The 16,815-nt window shown below is 37.4% G+C and overlaps 1 protein-coding gene across 3 annotated transcripts in view; it reads left to right on the plus strand.

Moving 5' to 3' along the window:
• The window catches only part of dclk1a (doublecortin-like kinase 1a), a 58,322-nt gene that overhangs the window by 19,071 nt on the left and 22,436 nt on the right, over nt 1-16,815 (plus strand). For all 3 annotated transcript variants that reach the window (XR_008304552.1, XM_026941871.3, XM_034312678.2), the window contains exons 3-4: nt 9,536-9,635; nt 12,690-12,788. Coding sequence is in view for 2 of the 3 variants with exons in the window: in XM_026941871.3 (XP_026797672.3) it covers nt 9,536-9,635; nt 12,690-12,788 (199 nt within the window). In the remaining variant the exon portion in view is untranslated. The remainder of the gene's footprint in view (nt 1-9,535; nt 9,636-12,689; nt 12,789-16,815) is intronic.

Consider the following 16,815-nt stretch of genomic DNA (forward strand, 5'->3'; position numbering starts at 1 on the left):
AAAACTACATATCGGACACAGAAGGGAACGTTCTGCAGGTTGATCTTCGTAGAATGTTGCGTGGTTAAGAATGTAGAATGTTGCATGGTTTCAGATCAACCATCTGAATGGGCTTGTAGAGAGAGGACTTAAGGAACTCCAACATGAGGGGGACATCCATGCTGTGCTTCTGGGGGAGTGTGGTGGGTGGAGGTGTCTAGCTCCAGGCTGAAATGGCTGCCACATACACCTTTACTGTAAACAATCTCTGTAAAAAGGTTACCACTTTAGGAACTGTGCTGTGCCCTGGGTCCACTAGTGGCTCACACACCACTTCCAGAATCGTTATCCTTGTAGTGCATCAAGTCTGCATACTAGCACATCCAGTGATCAGTTTCTTGGACTGCTACATCAAATTGTTTGCTGCTCCAAGGGGCCTAACCCACAGGTGGGGATACCACACCTCTCTGTTTATCTGTGACAGTCATTTGCCAAGATGTTTTTCTCACTAGTGAGAGTAACAGCAGGAACCAGGGTTTTGCTGGCCACACTGGGATCATGAATAAACTATGTGGCAGTATCAGGTAAATGCATACAGATGGCCATGAGGCCAGTCATGGGCTAGTGGGTCCTGACCCATGTCACAGCTGATTCGAAGCTTGTTAAAGCTGCTGTATCCTGAACTGGATCCTTTACTAGAGGCTACAATGAGAACTCCTGGCCGATAGCATTGAGTGTGAGACTCAATTAGAAGACAGAAAACCTGTGGCTCTGAAGACACGAACTGCACAGGATAGCTCCAAACCCTACACGTGGTCCCAGCAAGGGCGAATAGAGAAAAAGGAGCCATAGTAATGTTATGTTGGGTACTTATAGTACGTACTAAGTCACTGTTACCATACAACTTTGTGGTAAAGGTGCTGACATTTGGGCACACACACAAGAGAATATCCAGGTGTTAAACACCACTCGTGGTGGTTAGGAGGGGTGAAGCAGAACTGAAGTTGCCATAAGTATGAGCGAATGTACATATTTTATAGTGTTAATCAAAGGCAGAGAGGTATGTCAAAAAATCTTTTCAAATTATACATACAAAAAGGAAAATAAGAGCATGTGTATATAGTGTTTGTGTGTGAGATTGTAGACACACAGATACACAACCCATTAAACTCAACTTATTATTCAGTAAAGCATATTAAAGTATACTGATATGTAGTAACTGCAGTGAAACTGATAGGAAAGGTATGCAGTTCAGCATTCTGGGAGTTTAAGGGTTAACTGTTTGTATATTCAGTAGTCATGGTATGTCTTAATTCAATGACATGTGCACACAGCTCCCACACAGCAAATTATTATTGTTGATTCTTTTAGAGCTGTTTAGTATGACAGCTTAAGCCCTATCATTACTGTCATCATAAATACAACCACAAATCAGTGTGTTCATAATACAACCTTAATGTGAGCTGCTTGTTTGTGTTAAGGCCAAAACCTAAGATCAGTTCTAAAGTCTTCAATTTCTTGGCTTTATATTGTGGTGCATTGTGCAGGTTTTGCAAAATTACCACCAGTAGATTAAATAAAATTTGATTAAATAAATCCTTTTCTGGATTTTTCTCATTGTCTCAGCTTCCCAATCATCTTAGTTTTATAATTCACTCTTCAGAAATTTCCCTATAGAATTACAGCAAGGAAAATTCTATACTATTATAGTATAATGCTATACAGTTAAAAAATTCCCTCTGATATCTAATTAAGCTCTACATTCTCCATACAGATATACAGATACCACTTAATAACAGCTTAACAGTGCAGGTTAACACTGCAGTGTAATAAATTCTAGGACCATTGCTAGTCTGCTTTTTGCCCTAGTTTAAATAGAACTTTCTCTGTTTTGATTTCTTCCAGAGAAAAAAGAGTTTGTACCAATTAAGAAATATGACTTTTCTGATGAAAATTTAGTGTAGTACATTGCAGGTTGCAATTATACAGTGACATAGCAACCAACAAAAAATTCAAGTGAACAACAAATAGAAATGTTTTAGGGGAAAAAAAAGAAGAAAAATTACAATAACCGGGTTGCACATGTGCACACTCTTTTTTAATGGAGCATGTTCAAATATACTTCAAAAGTGACTCTGATTAACCCCAAATAAAGATCAGCTGTAGGCTGTAGGATTTTTTTGACATCTTGGTTTCAATCGAGTGCTGAAACCAAGGCCTGCAAAGAGCTTACAAAGCATGTATGGGATCTCACTGTCGAACGCTATGGATCAGGGGAGGAGTACAAAAGAATTTCCAAAACATTAGCTGTACCATGGAACGCTGTGTCATCAAACTACCATGTTAAATTGTTGGGGAAGAATTGTATCGCATTGTTCATCATTCAGAGTTTGTATATGGGTTACTTTTTATCAGCCAGCTTGGTCATATATCTGGGACCATTAAGATGGGTTTATGATTGACTCCTGTATGTTCCACCAAAATGGAAGGCTCTGGGGTTAAAACATGTGGCTCTTTGTGAACATGTTAACATAACTGAATACAACTTGTGGTTAAATACTTTTCAAGTTAACTTGGCATATATTAGCACGTTAACACAGTAAATGTATTTATCATCAATAAACATGGAGATTTTGTTCATTTTAAGGGCTAAATTTGCCCTGAAAGCATCTTACTGCCACCTACTGATTATAAGTGGTATCTCATCATTGCAAGATAGGATACAAGATGTAGGGAAGGTGTGGTGTAAAATTATTATTATTATTATTATTATTATTATTTTGCTATTTTTGAATTATTTGAACACTGACATTGGATTTTTTTTCTTCAGAAGAATACATTAGTTCTGTTGAATGGTTTATAGTATATATAGTGTGGGTAAATCAGCTCTTAGTCAGCATATTGCAAAAATTAGGCTCTAGGATGTATGTCATTGAGTTCATCTTCCAACTGCATTTTGGTGTAGTGGTTTTCCCTTTGCATCAAATTAACAACAGTAATGCAGTTAATCATTACTTCTGTTATCCAAGCCAAGTTCAGTAGGTTAAAACACAAGACAAGTTCTTTTGTCATTTAGCATTTTATTGTTGAATACATATCAAGACTCATTGGCAAATAACACTATATATGCCTATCCAATCCTGAACGTGGGATGCTGTGTGTGTGTGTGTGTGTGTGTGTGGAGTTTCACATGTTCTCACTGTGTCTGCATGGAAAGCTCCACACACACAATAACCCAAGCTGAATGGCTGTATATATAGTAAGGGTGAAACAGTAAGTATGACTGTTTGGGCAGTCGTGGCCTAATGGTTAGAGGCTTGGCCTTGTAACCCAAAGGTGAACCTGAAGGTCGTGGGTTCGAGTCTCAGGTCTGGCAGGGATTGTAGGTGGGGGGAGTGAATGATCAGCGCTCTCTCCCACCCTCAATACCATGACTGAGGTGAGACCCTTGAGCAAGGCACTGAACCCCCAACTGCTCCCTGGGCGCCGCAGCAAAAAAAGGCTGCCCACTGCTCCGGGTGTGTGTGTTCACTACTGTGTGTGTGCACTTGGATGGGTTAAATGCAGAGCACAAATTCCAAGTATGGGTCACCGTACTTGGCCACAAGTCACTTCACTTTTCACTAGATGTAACTGTAGGAAGTTTGGCCACTCTAAACTGCCCCTAGGTGTGAATGATTGTGTGTACGAGAATGTGTGTGTGTGTGTGTGTGTGTGCCCTGCTATAGAATGCACCCATATGCAGGGTGTATTTTTTAAAAATATATATTTATTCTTATTTTATTTCATTTAAATGTTAATTATTTGTAGTATGCTTTCTAACTCTATGTGCTGCTGTAATATGTGAATTTCTCTCTGGAATAAATAAAGTGATCTAGCTATCTATCTATCTATCTATCTATCTATTACTGCCTTGTGTTGAGTGTTCCTGACATAGACTCTATATCTACCACTACCATGACAAAGCATAAAGCGGTTACTGAAGATGAAAAACTCATCCAGACCAGCAGACTGCAGCATATGGCAGGTTCTGTGCTCTAGATGGCATAGTTGCTGCATCTACTGAATGTTTATTATGAAGTAAAAAGAAAGCCAGTACAGCACCTCACTACCAAGAGACATATTTGTTTCACCGGTGAGTCATGTTGGAAAAATATATTTTTTAATGCTTACAGAGAATCAAATGTGCCTTTGCAGACTTCTGAGGCAGGATCAGTTTCCCTATATCAGAAAATTTATCAGAAAGTAAATACCAAAAGTAAATACCAAATACTAATGCATTACTTGGAGAACCTTTGAACACTTCTGTTGTGTAACCGAACTTTTTTTTTTTTTGCATTCATTTGGACGTCAAAGCTCGTTGTCTGTCTCTGGGGAAACTAAGTGCTCTCAGAACAGTTGAATAGTTGTTTCTAGGCCTCATTTCTGTCTTCCCAAGGGCTAAACTGCTTCCTGTACCAGAAGGATGACACCTTCTGATGTTTTTAAGACGGTGATCTGTGAGAAGCATCACTAAGCTGAATGTCTCTGAGGTGTGCACTGCTTTTAATATGACTCTCAGTTTACTGTCTTTCTATTGCTGCACCTCCCCGCCTCCCCACCCCTGCTTATTCCCTTACAGGACATCTAGCCCAGTTACCATACCACACTATTTATACCCAAATAAATTACTATTATTCTGTCTGCATGGTAACGATTTAGCCTGCAAAAATCATGGCATCTCTTGTGCCATTACATAAATTCCTCAGTCTTTATTAGAAACCTTGTTCATATTCAGAATGTTGTGGGCTGACAGTGCTTTTGCAGAATATAGCGTAATCCTTATATACCATGAAGCATTAAATTACAGTAATTTAAAATGTGGAAAATTGACATAAATAAACTGTAAAATGTTATGGTGTTTTACCTTCTGGAAAAACATTTGATTTTACAGTTATTTGCAGGATGGTAAATTTACATAGATAAAATATAAATGTTATGGTAAGAATCCTTTTAGGAAAACTGACAATTATGTTTATTTCATAGTAATTTACATTTTTACTTGAATTTGTTAATTGTCGTTCTGTCTGTTATTATTGTAATAAGACAGCAAAATGCAATATTACAGTAATTAAACCTTTAGAGAAAAACAGATAATTACTGGTAGGGTTTTATAAATGTTTTAACTGGCAATTTGCAAATATTGCTTTGTAATTTCACAATTTAATAAAAAATAAGTAAAGACAGCAGATCTGATATGAGGAAATACTTTATTTAGATATACCTAGCAATCACAGAGGTTCCCTTTAAATAAGCAGTTTCGCAAAAATACAAACATGCATGCATTACAATTAAATTTATACTAGTCATTTATATTCTAAATTATTTGCAATATATGTCATTTTTTTAATTCAAAATTGTCCTTGGTTATCATACATATGCTGCAGATGCAGTAGACAGAAATGTGTTTGCAAAGACTAGGCGCATGGAGCTTTAAAAATCTTAAAGGATATCATCACTACATGCTTGGACTTCTTATAATACATTGTAATCCATTCCTAAGAATTAAAAAAATATGTAATATATAGTAAAATAAAACTTTATAAGAAAAATCTAATAACTGAAGGTGTTTTAAACTTCGTAAAACCTAAAGTTAACTAATGTTCAACAAGAACATGTGATAAAACTAAACTAGAGTTAATGTGGGAGGTGTATCTTTTGAATAACTTCAACAGATCCATATTAGGAAAGCGGCATCACCCTATAGCATTAGTACACAAGCGGGGACGGCCCTGTGGAAGGATTGAAAACAGCGTAGTTTTGATTTGTCACAGTAAGATTGTCTTTTATTAAACCTAAGTCAACAAGACAAGCATTATTATTACCTGATGAGTTTAATCTGGTGTGTCTAGGACAAGCTAGACAAGACTGGCAAGCTAACCTAAGCAGCTATTGTATATTGGAATTGTAGTTAGTTGTTTTAGAGAGTGATAGTGAACTAAGTAACTTAGAAGAAAAGAAAGAGAATAAAAAAAATTCAAAAGAAAGTAATTTTACAGAGAAACACTAATCTGTTTGTGGAAGCACATTTTCTGGCTTTCTAGTCCACATGAGTATGACTGTGTCTGTAAAGTTATCCTCAGAATTATTTCATAATTCTCAAAAGGTTTGAAGATGTTTCTTAAATGTCACCATTTAAACTAATTAAAATTAAACAGTTTTATTAAATAAGTGTTATGGATATTGATGTGTAGGTCAAAATTGCAAAATTTCATTGTATTGATAATTACCAAGAATTTAAAGGTTACTTGTTAATTAACTTGTTAAAACGATGTACAATATAATTTGTGCACATTTATAATATAATATTATAACATTTCCCACGGAGCACCATTAAATCCATTATTAAAGAATATGTGACTACTAGGACTCTAGAGGAGACTGTCCACAAAATGACAGCATTATTCTCAGAAATAACCAAAGGGCTCTGGTCTAACTGAATGTTTAGATTTGGCAGAGATCCAACACCACTTATCACCCTGAGAACACCATGAACACAGTGAATCTTGATGATGGTAACATAATATCATGGGGACTGTTCATTATGAGACGGAGTCAAATACAAGGCAATCCAAGAAGAAAATCTATTCCAGAAGAGACTTCAGACTGGTGCAGAAGTTCACATTCCAACACGACAATGACCCTAAGCCTGCTACTAAAGCAACACTGAAGTGTTTCAAAATGAAAACTTGAATGTGTTAGATTGGTCCAGTCAACTCAGCTTAGATCTTAGTTTGATTGAGTATCTTTAACAAAATTAAAGATCATTAATGATCTTCATCCAATCACACTTAAACAATTTTGCCAAGCAAAAATATCAGGATACAGATGTGCAAAGCTGATAGAGGCACAACCCTTGCAGCTGTAACTGCAGCCAAAGGCAGTTCTACCAAGTATTGACCCATGGGGGTGAATACTTATGCAATCAACAGACATCTGCTTTTTGATTAGTTATGCATAATTAAATTAAATCCAAGTCATTATCAGCACTGCGTGTGGGTGATTGGATGGCATGGATGACAACTAGCCTGTGATCACTCACTGTTCTGAGGTTTCCTGCATCTTCTTCATATTTATAATTGGAGGGTTGGAATCACACCAATGCACAAACCTATCTTTTTTTTTTTTTTTTTTTTTTGAAAAACACTACCTCTATGCATTAACCCAAGAATGACAGTGTTATCAGGCAGCTTAGTTTCCAGGTTGGCTACATTACATCTATGTAGGACACTTTAAGATGCTTTAAGGAGTCTTTTAGATGCTTAGAGACCAACTGTGTAATATGACGTGTGCAGGGATAGAGGTACAAATTATGGCACCAGTCATGTTACACATTTGGACTCTAAGCATGCTCCTTAAAGCATCTTAAAGTGTTCTCTAGAGATGTAACTTTTGTTGATTTTAATTCATCATACTAAGTAATACCAAGTTATAATCAAGCAAAAAATAATCCAGTCAGTGCAAAGCAGTGTTTAATGCTATTACTGATCAATAAAGCCACAATTTTGGTTTGCTGACTGTCCTTTATGTACGAATGAAGCAGATTGTGTTATGATCATTGATAAAATTGACTTCACTGCTTTTCAACAGTCTCTCTACTGGCACTCATTGTAGTTGTAGGATAACTAAAACTGTTATGAGTAATTTCCTCTTTTCCCCCTCAAAAATATCCTGTCCCCTCAGGTAATTTTGCCATGCAGAACCCGTTAACCAATCTTTTTATAGCTGATAATTAATGAGCTGTAGAGTTTGTGTAGTGACATGCCTGAAGACAACTGCATGACTAGAGTGATGAGTATCTTTGCTAGATTAAACTTGTGTCAAGAAGGATTCTGCGCTGTGGATCTCTTCAAGAACACATTAAAGTAGGACTCCATTAAAGCAGTGTCTACATCCTTTTGGCAGATCTCACTCTCAATCTCTTAGTTCAGGCATCAAGCTGTGAAGATGACTTGCTTCCTCCATATAATGTTTCTTTGATCATTAAGTTCTCTGCTTAAAACGTACCTTAAGCCCAATTCCAATGAGCCATTTCAGATCAACTGTGCCCTTCCTGATCATTTACAGTCATTATATAAACATTTACCCAAGATTCATAAGGCTAAACCTAAGGTTTTGTTAGTTTATTTTAAGATGAATAGCAGCCTGTCATAAATGCCTGCACCTAGCAAATCAAGACCATAGAATTATAAAATTCTATTGAAATTTGTTGGCAAAAATGTATACATATATATATATATATATATATATATATATATATATATATATATATATATATATATATATGTAACTTTTGTTGATTTTAATTCATCATACTAAGTAATACCAAGTTATAATATATATAAATGTATATATATATATATATATATATATATATATGTGTGTGTGTGTGTGTGTGTTATTTACACACAGCTGAAAGGATGTGAGCAGTTTTACACCAACATATTGCTTAAAAGTATAGTTAAAATATAGTTGAAAAAAATGCTGCAATCTTATTCTGACTGATCACCTTTATTCCTTGCTGAAACATTTCTGTCCTGATGGGAGTGTTCTATTCCAGGATGACAGTGTCCCCATCCACAGAGCACAAGGGCTCACTGTACAGTTTGATATCTGTGAGAGTGATGTAAGCCATATGCTATGGCCTTCGCATTCACCAGATCTCAATCCAACTGAACATGTATGAGAGATTTTTGACTGGTGTGTTAGGCAGTTCTCTTGACCACCACCAACAAAACACTAGTTGAGGGAATCTTTGGGAAGAACGGTATTCATCTCATGTCACAGGTTACCTTGCACAGGTTCTTGTTTCTGTCATTTCAGTAATATTTTAATTGTTAAATCAGTCCCATAGTAGTACGTAGAGGTTCTAAGCTAGTGTTCTTGTTTGTTATCTCCTTTCTATCTTCTTCTATCTGTCACGTTCCCTGCTTCTCCTTGTGGGATTGGACATGTATATTGCCCACTGTGTTGATTTTTAAAGCCAGGCAACCTTCTGCAAGTGGAGCAACATAGTCACAGCCTGCACTTCAGCTTCACAACAGATGTTATGTTTATTCACAATGTTCTGTTTAATTATAAGCTCTTGCAATTTCATATGTTGCTAACGATGGTTTAAAATTACACCTAATTTGCATAGTCAGTCTGTTCAGCTTTGTGCTGTCTAACCGATCTTCACACTGCTCCTGTAGATAAAGTAGATTTCTGCAGGAGCTGTGGGAGGGTGAGAGCAGGGAGAGTGAATTCTCTAGTCCTGTATAGTAATTTGTTGTACAATATGTACAATGCTGGGAATTGATTGTATTGTGCTGCATTTGTCTGTCTGTCTGGAACAATAATTTGTATATTGTTTTATGGTTATTGTAGTACTTGCATTTGTCTTGAGCTCCTGTATTATCTACACACATTGTACCACAATGCTGAAGGCACACACCAGTTTCACTGGTGCTTACAATGTTCTGTTAGGAGTTGTTTTGTGTGTATTTGTGATAAATCACAAGCCTGTCTCTTGCCACAGGTCACATGCCTTCAGGACTTCTTTGGTGATGAAGATATCTTCATTGCATGTGGACCTGAGAAGTTCCGCTACCGTGATGACTTCCTGCTGGACGAGAGCGGTGAGGAACATTTACATAATTTTTTTTGATGGTTTTCCCTGATTGAGGATGTTTTCTGTTAATAAAAGTACACCAGAGCTCTTCTTAAGCCTTTCTCTTTGGCTTCATTTCAAAAAGCTTCAAGCACACTTGCATAAAGAGCATGTGTGGGTTAAAGCTTCCAACTCCCCTGTGTCAGATCTCTTTGTCCTCTTTTATCTTTTCCTCTTATTCAGTATCTGCCCTCTCCTGCACCCACACCATCACTTTCAGAAACATAATGAAAGCCTGTTTCTAATTAGTTCCCAACCCTATGTTGTGTAGGTCCATTAAGCAGCCTTCATCCCAAGTGTGTTCTCCCTCATTATATTCCCCATCAACTGTTTTTACTGCCACTCTCCTCTCTCATCTCTCCTATCTCCCTGTCTTCATCTCACTTCTTCTCCTCTCCCTTTTTTCTGCTTTCTCCCATCCTCAGCTTCTTCTCACCAACTCTCAACATGCCCTCTTCTTTTCTCCTTTTATTTTCTATAAACTCTTATACAATTTCAATCTCTTTTCATCATATACAATATGATTCCACCTCAAAAGAAGGGTCAGTTGATTTCTATAATTTTGGCTGAAGACTGAATGAATTAAATTCCTTTCCCTACTCTTCCTCCCAAAGGCCATTTTAGACTGCTCTAGAGTATATTATTTCTTTTTTAATTTAATAAGTTCAAAATGTGGGTAGACATACAGTCACCCCTAGAGAGACAGTATACAGACTTTATGATTGTAATAATTTTATGAGATGTTTGATAATGATAGGCTGATGAGATGCTCACTATCCCATAATCACTTTTTACGGAAGTATTTGCAGAAAAGCAGGTTTTCATTCTGATGCCTGACACAACTCTGTTCAATTACGAAAGTGGACCTTTAATAACTTCCAGATGCTTCGTCACGGTGAGTTTGATAGGGGCAGAAAAGTCAATCATCAAGTGGAATTTAATTAAAAAAGCATTAGCATAGGGCTCTGATGAGGAACATATGAGGCACGCTGAAGGCAAGACTAATGAAGCCAAAATGGCACCCTGTAAAGACAAACATTTTCCTAAAGATGCTGTTGTTATCGGCTGAGTGGCTACTGAGTCCAAAATCTTATTGCACTTTGCGCACTGGACTGTCTTTGAATATAGGAATTATCAAAGTGTTAGACACTTGAGTATTTGGACGCAGATTCTAAGTCGATGAATGTCAATGTGACGTACATTAAATGCAGGTTTTGGATATGAGTCGCCTCATTAATAACATTAGGAAAGTTAAAGCAGCAGTGCTGGTCAGTGAAGAGTTAAATCAGAAGTCTGCAGTTACATCTGGGAGATGTGGAATGACTCAATGCTATCCTAATTGACTGTGACATTTGCTGTCTTACACGGTGTCGGAAACTTAATGCATGCTCATCTGAATTCATCACTTTTCGCCAAATGATTGCTGCAAATGCCAAGTGGGAAAAACAAATTAGCTGCAATAAACAAAGCTAAAATTGATGTAAAGTGGTATGATATTTGAATAAATAATGAACTGTTAGACATAGTGAGAGTGCTTTAATTGAATTTAAATTGTATATATTCTACTGTATGTAGATCTGCTCTTTGGAAATCAAATACAAAGCCAAAGATCTAGCACTGAATGGACATCTACAGTTCACATATAAATCTAGCTGCAGACACTTGCCTGAACCAATTCGACACCATTAACGGCGTTAAGAACAACATTAATAATGTTAACAGCTCAGATGCCTTGGACTGGGTTATGTAATCAAACCTGTCTGGACCACTGTATTGCATGAACAGTAGTGTAATGTAGCACGTTTATATAGATCCTGCAAACTCTAAGAATATATGACTTGAAGGTATAAGAATATATAAGAGATGTAAATATTAAATAGTTAAATGATTGAATGAAAATATTTGAGAACAATTACCTCAAATATTTCTTTAGAATGAAATATGTTTATATGTATGTATACAGTATATATGAGGGATATGTAAACACACAAAAATGACTTACTTTTATATATATATATATATATATATATATATATATATATATATATATATATATATATATATATGTATATATATATATATATAAGTAAGTCATTTTTGTGTGTGTACTGTATACATACACATAAATATATTTCATTCTTAAGAAATATTAATAAATACTTATTTGTTTCCAGAAAATGTCTTACCTATCATTACCAAGGGTGCTGTGTAAGAAATTTTCTGAAAACAAATAAGTATTTATTTATTCATTCTTTCATATTCAGTAAGTAATTTATTTTGGTCAGGGTCATGGCGAACCCAGAGCCTGTCCCAGTAACACTGTGTGCAAAGCAGGTATACACCATGGATGGGACAACCACTCCATCACAGGACACCATGCACACACATTCACACACTCATTCACACCTAGAGGTGATTTAGAGTAGCCCCTGCCTTGTTTTTGGGAGGAGGAAGGAGGATGTGGACACAGGGAAAATTATGTATGGTAAGGATCGAATCGGGGACCCTGGAGCCATGAAGTACCAATTAGGTGCCCTAAGGGTGACTGCAAATCAGTGCAAATTTATTCTGATTATTTTTATCCTATGATGAAATTTTTCTATCCTGATGGGAGTGGTCTCTTCCACAGAGCCTGAGAGCTCACTGTATGATGATGAGGATAAGAATGAAAATGATCTAAATAATATGCTATGGCCTTCACACTCACTAGATCTCAGTGCAGTTAAACACCTGTGGAATTTTGGATTGAATGTTAGACAGCACTCTCCACCACCATCATCAATACATCAACTGATATTGGGAATATCGTTTGAATAAATCATTCCTCAATTACAGTTCAAGAGACTTGTACAATATATACCAGTGTGTATTGGAGCTGTTCTGGTGGCTCGTTGTGGCCAAATACCTTACTAAGACGTTAGCTTTTCTTTTCCTTTGTAACTCATCTGTGTACATACACAGCATAATAATTGTGTACTTTTTTGCTGTGTTTTTTTTTTTTTTTGCTCTACTCGTGTAACAGAATGCAGGCTGATGAAATTATCCTCCTATGGAAAGAGTCTTCTAAATAGAGCATCTCCCAGGAATGTGACACCCGCCAGACGCAGCAAGTCACCCTCAGGTAACGTGGCTGTCTACGCGTACATTTATATATGCAACCTGTACTGTGTAGTTTCTTTATGTGTATCAGATTGCGTTGTTTTTGCATCAGTTCTGCAGTGTGTAGTTTGAAGTTTGCTATCTGTGTTGGCACTGAATGTGTAGAATGAATTCAATTTTTTTAAAAAACAAATAGGGTTTTGTCCCTGTCCAGTCAGCTTTAACCTTCATGTACCATCATCATCAACAAACACCCAAGCAGCCTCATGCTAGTTTTAGAAGCTAGGTTTCAGCTCTTGACTATGCTAGCAGAAGAAAGCTTATGCATTCCAGGCACGAATATGCCATCTGAGAGTTTAACAGCATGGTGTCTTTTCATCATCCTTGCTCATTCTCTGTGTCTCACTCACATACACATGTACACATCAGCCAACCCAGTGGCGTCCTTTAAGTTATTAATCACCAAAAAAAGTTACCTTTGAACAAACTAAATTTCATCCCCTGTTCATCATCTACAGTGAATATAAAAAAGTCTACACACCCCTGTTAAAATTTCAGGTTTTTGTGATGTGAAAAAAATGAAACCAAAACAAATTATGTCAGCTCTTTTTCCACCTGAAAAGCTTACAATAACCTGTGCACGATTTTATAATGGGGCAAGAGACTGTGCTCAGAATTATCCAGTCACATAAAAACTCATGTTCAAAAATAGTGATCATACACTTGTCATCAATGAAGTGATGAAGATCAACTGTTTCTGTAGGATTTCCTTTTTTTAGTTTCATCTGACTGCTGAAGCCATGGTCTTCAGAGAGCTTGCAAATCATGTATGGGATCTCACTGTTGAAAGATATCTATCAGGAGAGGAGTACAAAAAAATTCCAAAACACTAGATGATTAGATGTACCATAGAACACCATGAAGGCTGTTATCAACAAGTGGAGAAAATGGGGCACAGTGACATTATGAAGACATCCCTCCAAAAGTGATGAAAGGACAAGAAGACAACTTATCATGGAGGTTACCAAGAGCAACATTAAAGGAGCTGCAGGAATATCAGGAATATCAGTACTGGTCGTACGGGTCACTCCCTGCATGTAATAGGGATATCTCTTGTATTCTTCATATGTATTCTTCATATAATCTCATGAAGAAAATATATATATATATATATATATATATATATATATATATATATTCTGGCATACAAATTAGTAACAAGGACTAGACTTGGTGCTGGAAGACGCATCCCTGTCAACTACATTGGCATCGAGTTCTGCTTATTTTTTACTTGAATTTTTGGTTTCTATATGACATTAAAGGTGGAAAAAGATCTGACATGATTTACCTTGGTTTCATTTTTTTTACATTACAAACACCTGCAAGTATAATATGGGTTTGTAAACTTATAGTCACTGTAGGATTCGATCTCAAATGAAGGGTCATCTCTCACCAGTGAAAGATTTCTATAATTTCAGTATTGGCTAAAGACGTTACTGAATTAAGTTACAGTTTACTACAGACTGAAATGAATAATTCTAAACAGTGCTATTTCTCTCAAACCATACGGCCAACCATTAAAATATGGATTTCACATAAATCTGGAAACAACATCCATGCAGGGTTCACCTCTTCTAATGAGATTGTCATGTTAAATGTTCTTTGTGCTTGGAGTATTTATGTTCTACTGTTCCTCTGTGTACTCACCCCCACAGTTTCCCATAACCCCCTCCCTGCATGCTTCTTATTCCTGTTGCAATTTATTTATGTCCTGTCTGAACTGTGTATGTCATTACATGTATCTTGCACCTTGGGTCCAGGAGAAATGTTATTTCATCTCACTGTGTACTGCACACTGTATATGGCTGTGATGACAACAAAGAACTACTTGACATGATAGAAACAGAATGGTTTGGGCATTTCCTCATCAGCTGAAGGTAATGCTCTTCAAGCATATTGATGCACAATGATGCTGCAGTTCAAAAAGACCCAGTGACTAGTTTCCTACATTTGGAAAGAAGCTAATACTCAACTCTATCGTCATATTGCAACCACTCAATAAAAGAGAGCAGCAGCTACAACATACATAGCCCACATGTACAAATGTTCACCCTATAGCAGGGGGACTGAGTGTTCAAATCCCACATATACCATAGCCATCCACAGTTGAGAGTCCAAGAGAGTATAATTGGCCTTGAGTGGTAAGGTGTTATTTCTCTTTCCTCTGTCTATCAGAGTAATGCTAAACAAACATGGGTGTCTGTGGGATTAGGTATATGGAAGAAGGCAGTTAGTGCTGCTAAACACATCCAGCTGCTCACTGACGTTACATGAGCAGCATTATGATGCGACTTAGAAGATCCATGTGTTAGCCTTTGGCCTCTCTTTTTGGTAGCTGTTGTGCAACAGAGGATAACTAGCTACACGCTAGTGAAAGGAAATCGGCAGTGATTAAATTGGGGCAGGGTTGCAATGTGGTGCAGGAGGTAGCATTGCAACCTCACAGCTCCAGTGTCCTTGGTTTGAGCCTAAACTCGTGGTGCTGTCTTTGTGGAGTCTGCTTGTTCTCCTTGTGTGGATTTCATCCGGGTTCTTTGGTTTCCTCCCACCTAGCAAAACACATGGGTAACATGGGTAGGTGGACTGCCTAAGTTGAATTGTCTCTAGGTGTGAATGACTGTTTGAATGTGTGTGCATGGGCCCTATGATGAACTGATGTCTCAAGGGTGTATTTCATCCTTGCACATAGTGTTCCAGTGTAAAAGCTCTAGATCCACCGCAACCCTGACCAGGATAAAGGAGTTACTGAAGATGAATGAATAAACTCGAAGCAAATGGATAAAAGCAATAAAAATCCCCCACCTACCCAAGAAAACTTGAGATTGATTCTCTGCTAAGATGATGATTCATACTCTTACCTTCACATACACTTTATGCTGATTAATAGATAATGCTCACTACTAATGCATAAATATTGTAGCAAATAAGAAGCTGATGGCCTCTGGCAACTCGGGCAGCATGGCTGCAGATGTCTCTGGGCAGGATTGCATCAGTTTATGACTTTGTTATTCACAAGAAATGAGGGTGTAGGTGATGTAGAAAAAGAGCTGAAGTGAAGAAGAGGATTAAAGACTGGGAACACATGTAGAAGAGGGACAGTAGACAGGGGTAGACAGTGACTCAGACAGACAGACACTGAGAGAGCAAGCGAGTGAGAGAGAGAGAGAGAGAGAGAGAGAGAGAGTAAGTAAAGGGGTGGGGCAGTGACTCAATCTTGCAGAGAACTTCTGCATTGAATGGAGCAATATTAATCTCTTTTGTACAGTGTGTGTGTGTGTGTGTTTCTGTCTGTCTGTGTTTCTGGAAACTTTAAATAAGATGGGGCAAACTTTACTGTGCAAATCAGTTGCACTTATACATATGTATAAGGAAAAACGGTGCCTCTGTCATGCAGTGGAGGACTTTTGCTGGCATGATTTGGCTCCACTTGTCCCCTTAGAAAGAAGAGTCACTGAAAATCAATAAAAGTTACTCTGACAGATCATCTTTATCTTATAATGGAACATTTCTATCCTGATGGTCTCGAACGAGGATTTTGGACCTTCAGATATCACTCTCTACCACCATCATCAAAACACCAGTTGAGGGAATATCTTTTGGAAGAATGATCATTCCTCCAGACTTGTAGAATTTGTGCCAAGGCATATTGATTCTTGTGGCTTGTGGTGAACCAAAACCTTTCTAAGATAATTTATGTTGTTTTTTCCCTTTATTGTGTCGCCTGTCTGTGTGTGTGTGTGTGTGTGTGAAACCGAGAGATCTAGAAGGAAGGTGTGTTTTCTTTATTTGTTCTCCGCTGCTGAAGACGACTGTGATATGATTGGTTTAAACTATGCCAGCTGAAGAGGCTTAGTCTGGCCAGGGGGTTGCCATGGTGATACGGGCCAAGGAAGCTGCTGCCTTGGAGACAATAGTGATGCCCATATATGGACACGACTTCCTGTTTGGCAGGCGAGCCGGAAGCAGGCTCAGTTTACTGAGCACCGCTC

Source organism: Pangasianodon hypophthalmus, chromosome 17 (genome assembly GCF_027358585.1).
Source record: "Pangasianodon hypophthalmus isolate fPanHyp1 chromosome 17, fPanHyp1.pri, whole genome shotgun sequence".
Taxonomy (NCBI): domain Eukaryota; kingdom Metazoa; phylum Chordata; class Actinopteri; order Siluriformes; family Pangasiidae; genus Pangasianodon; species Pangasianodon hypophthalmus.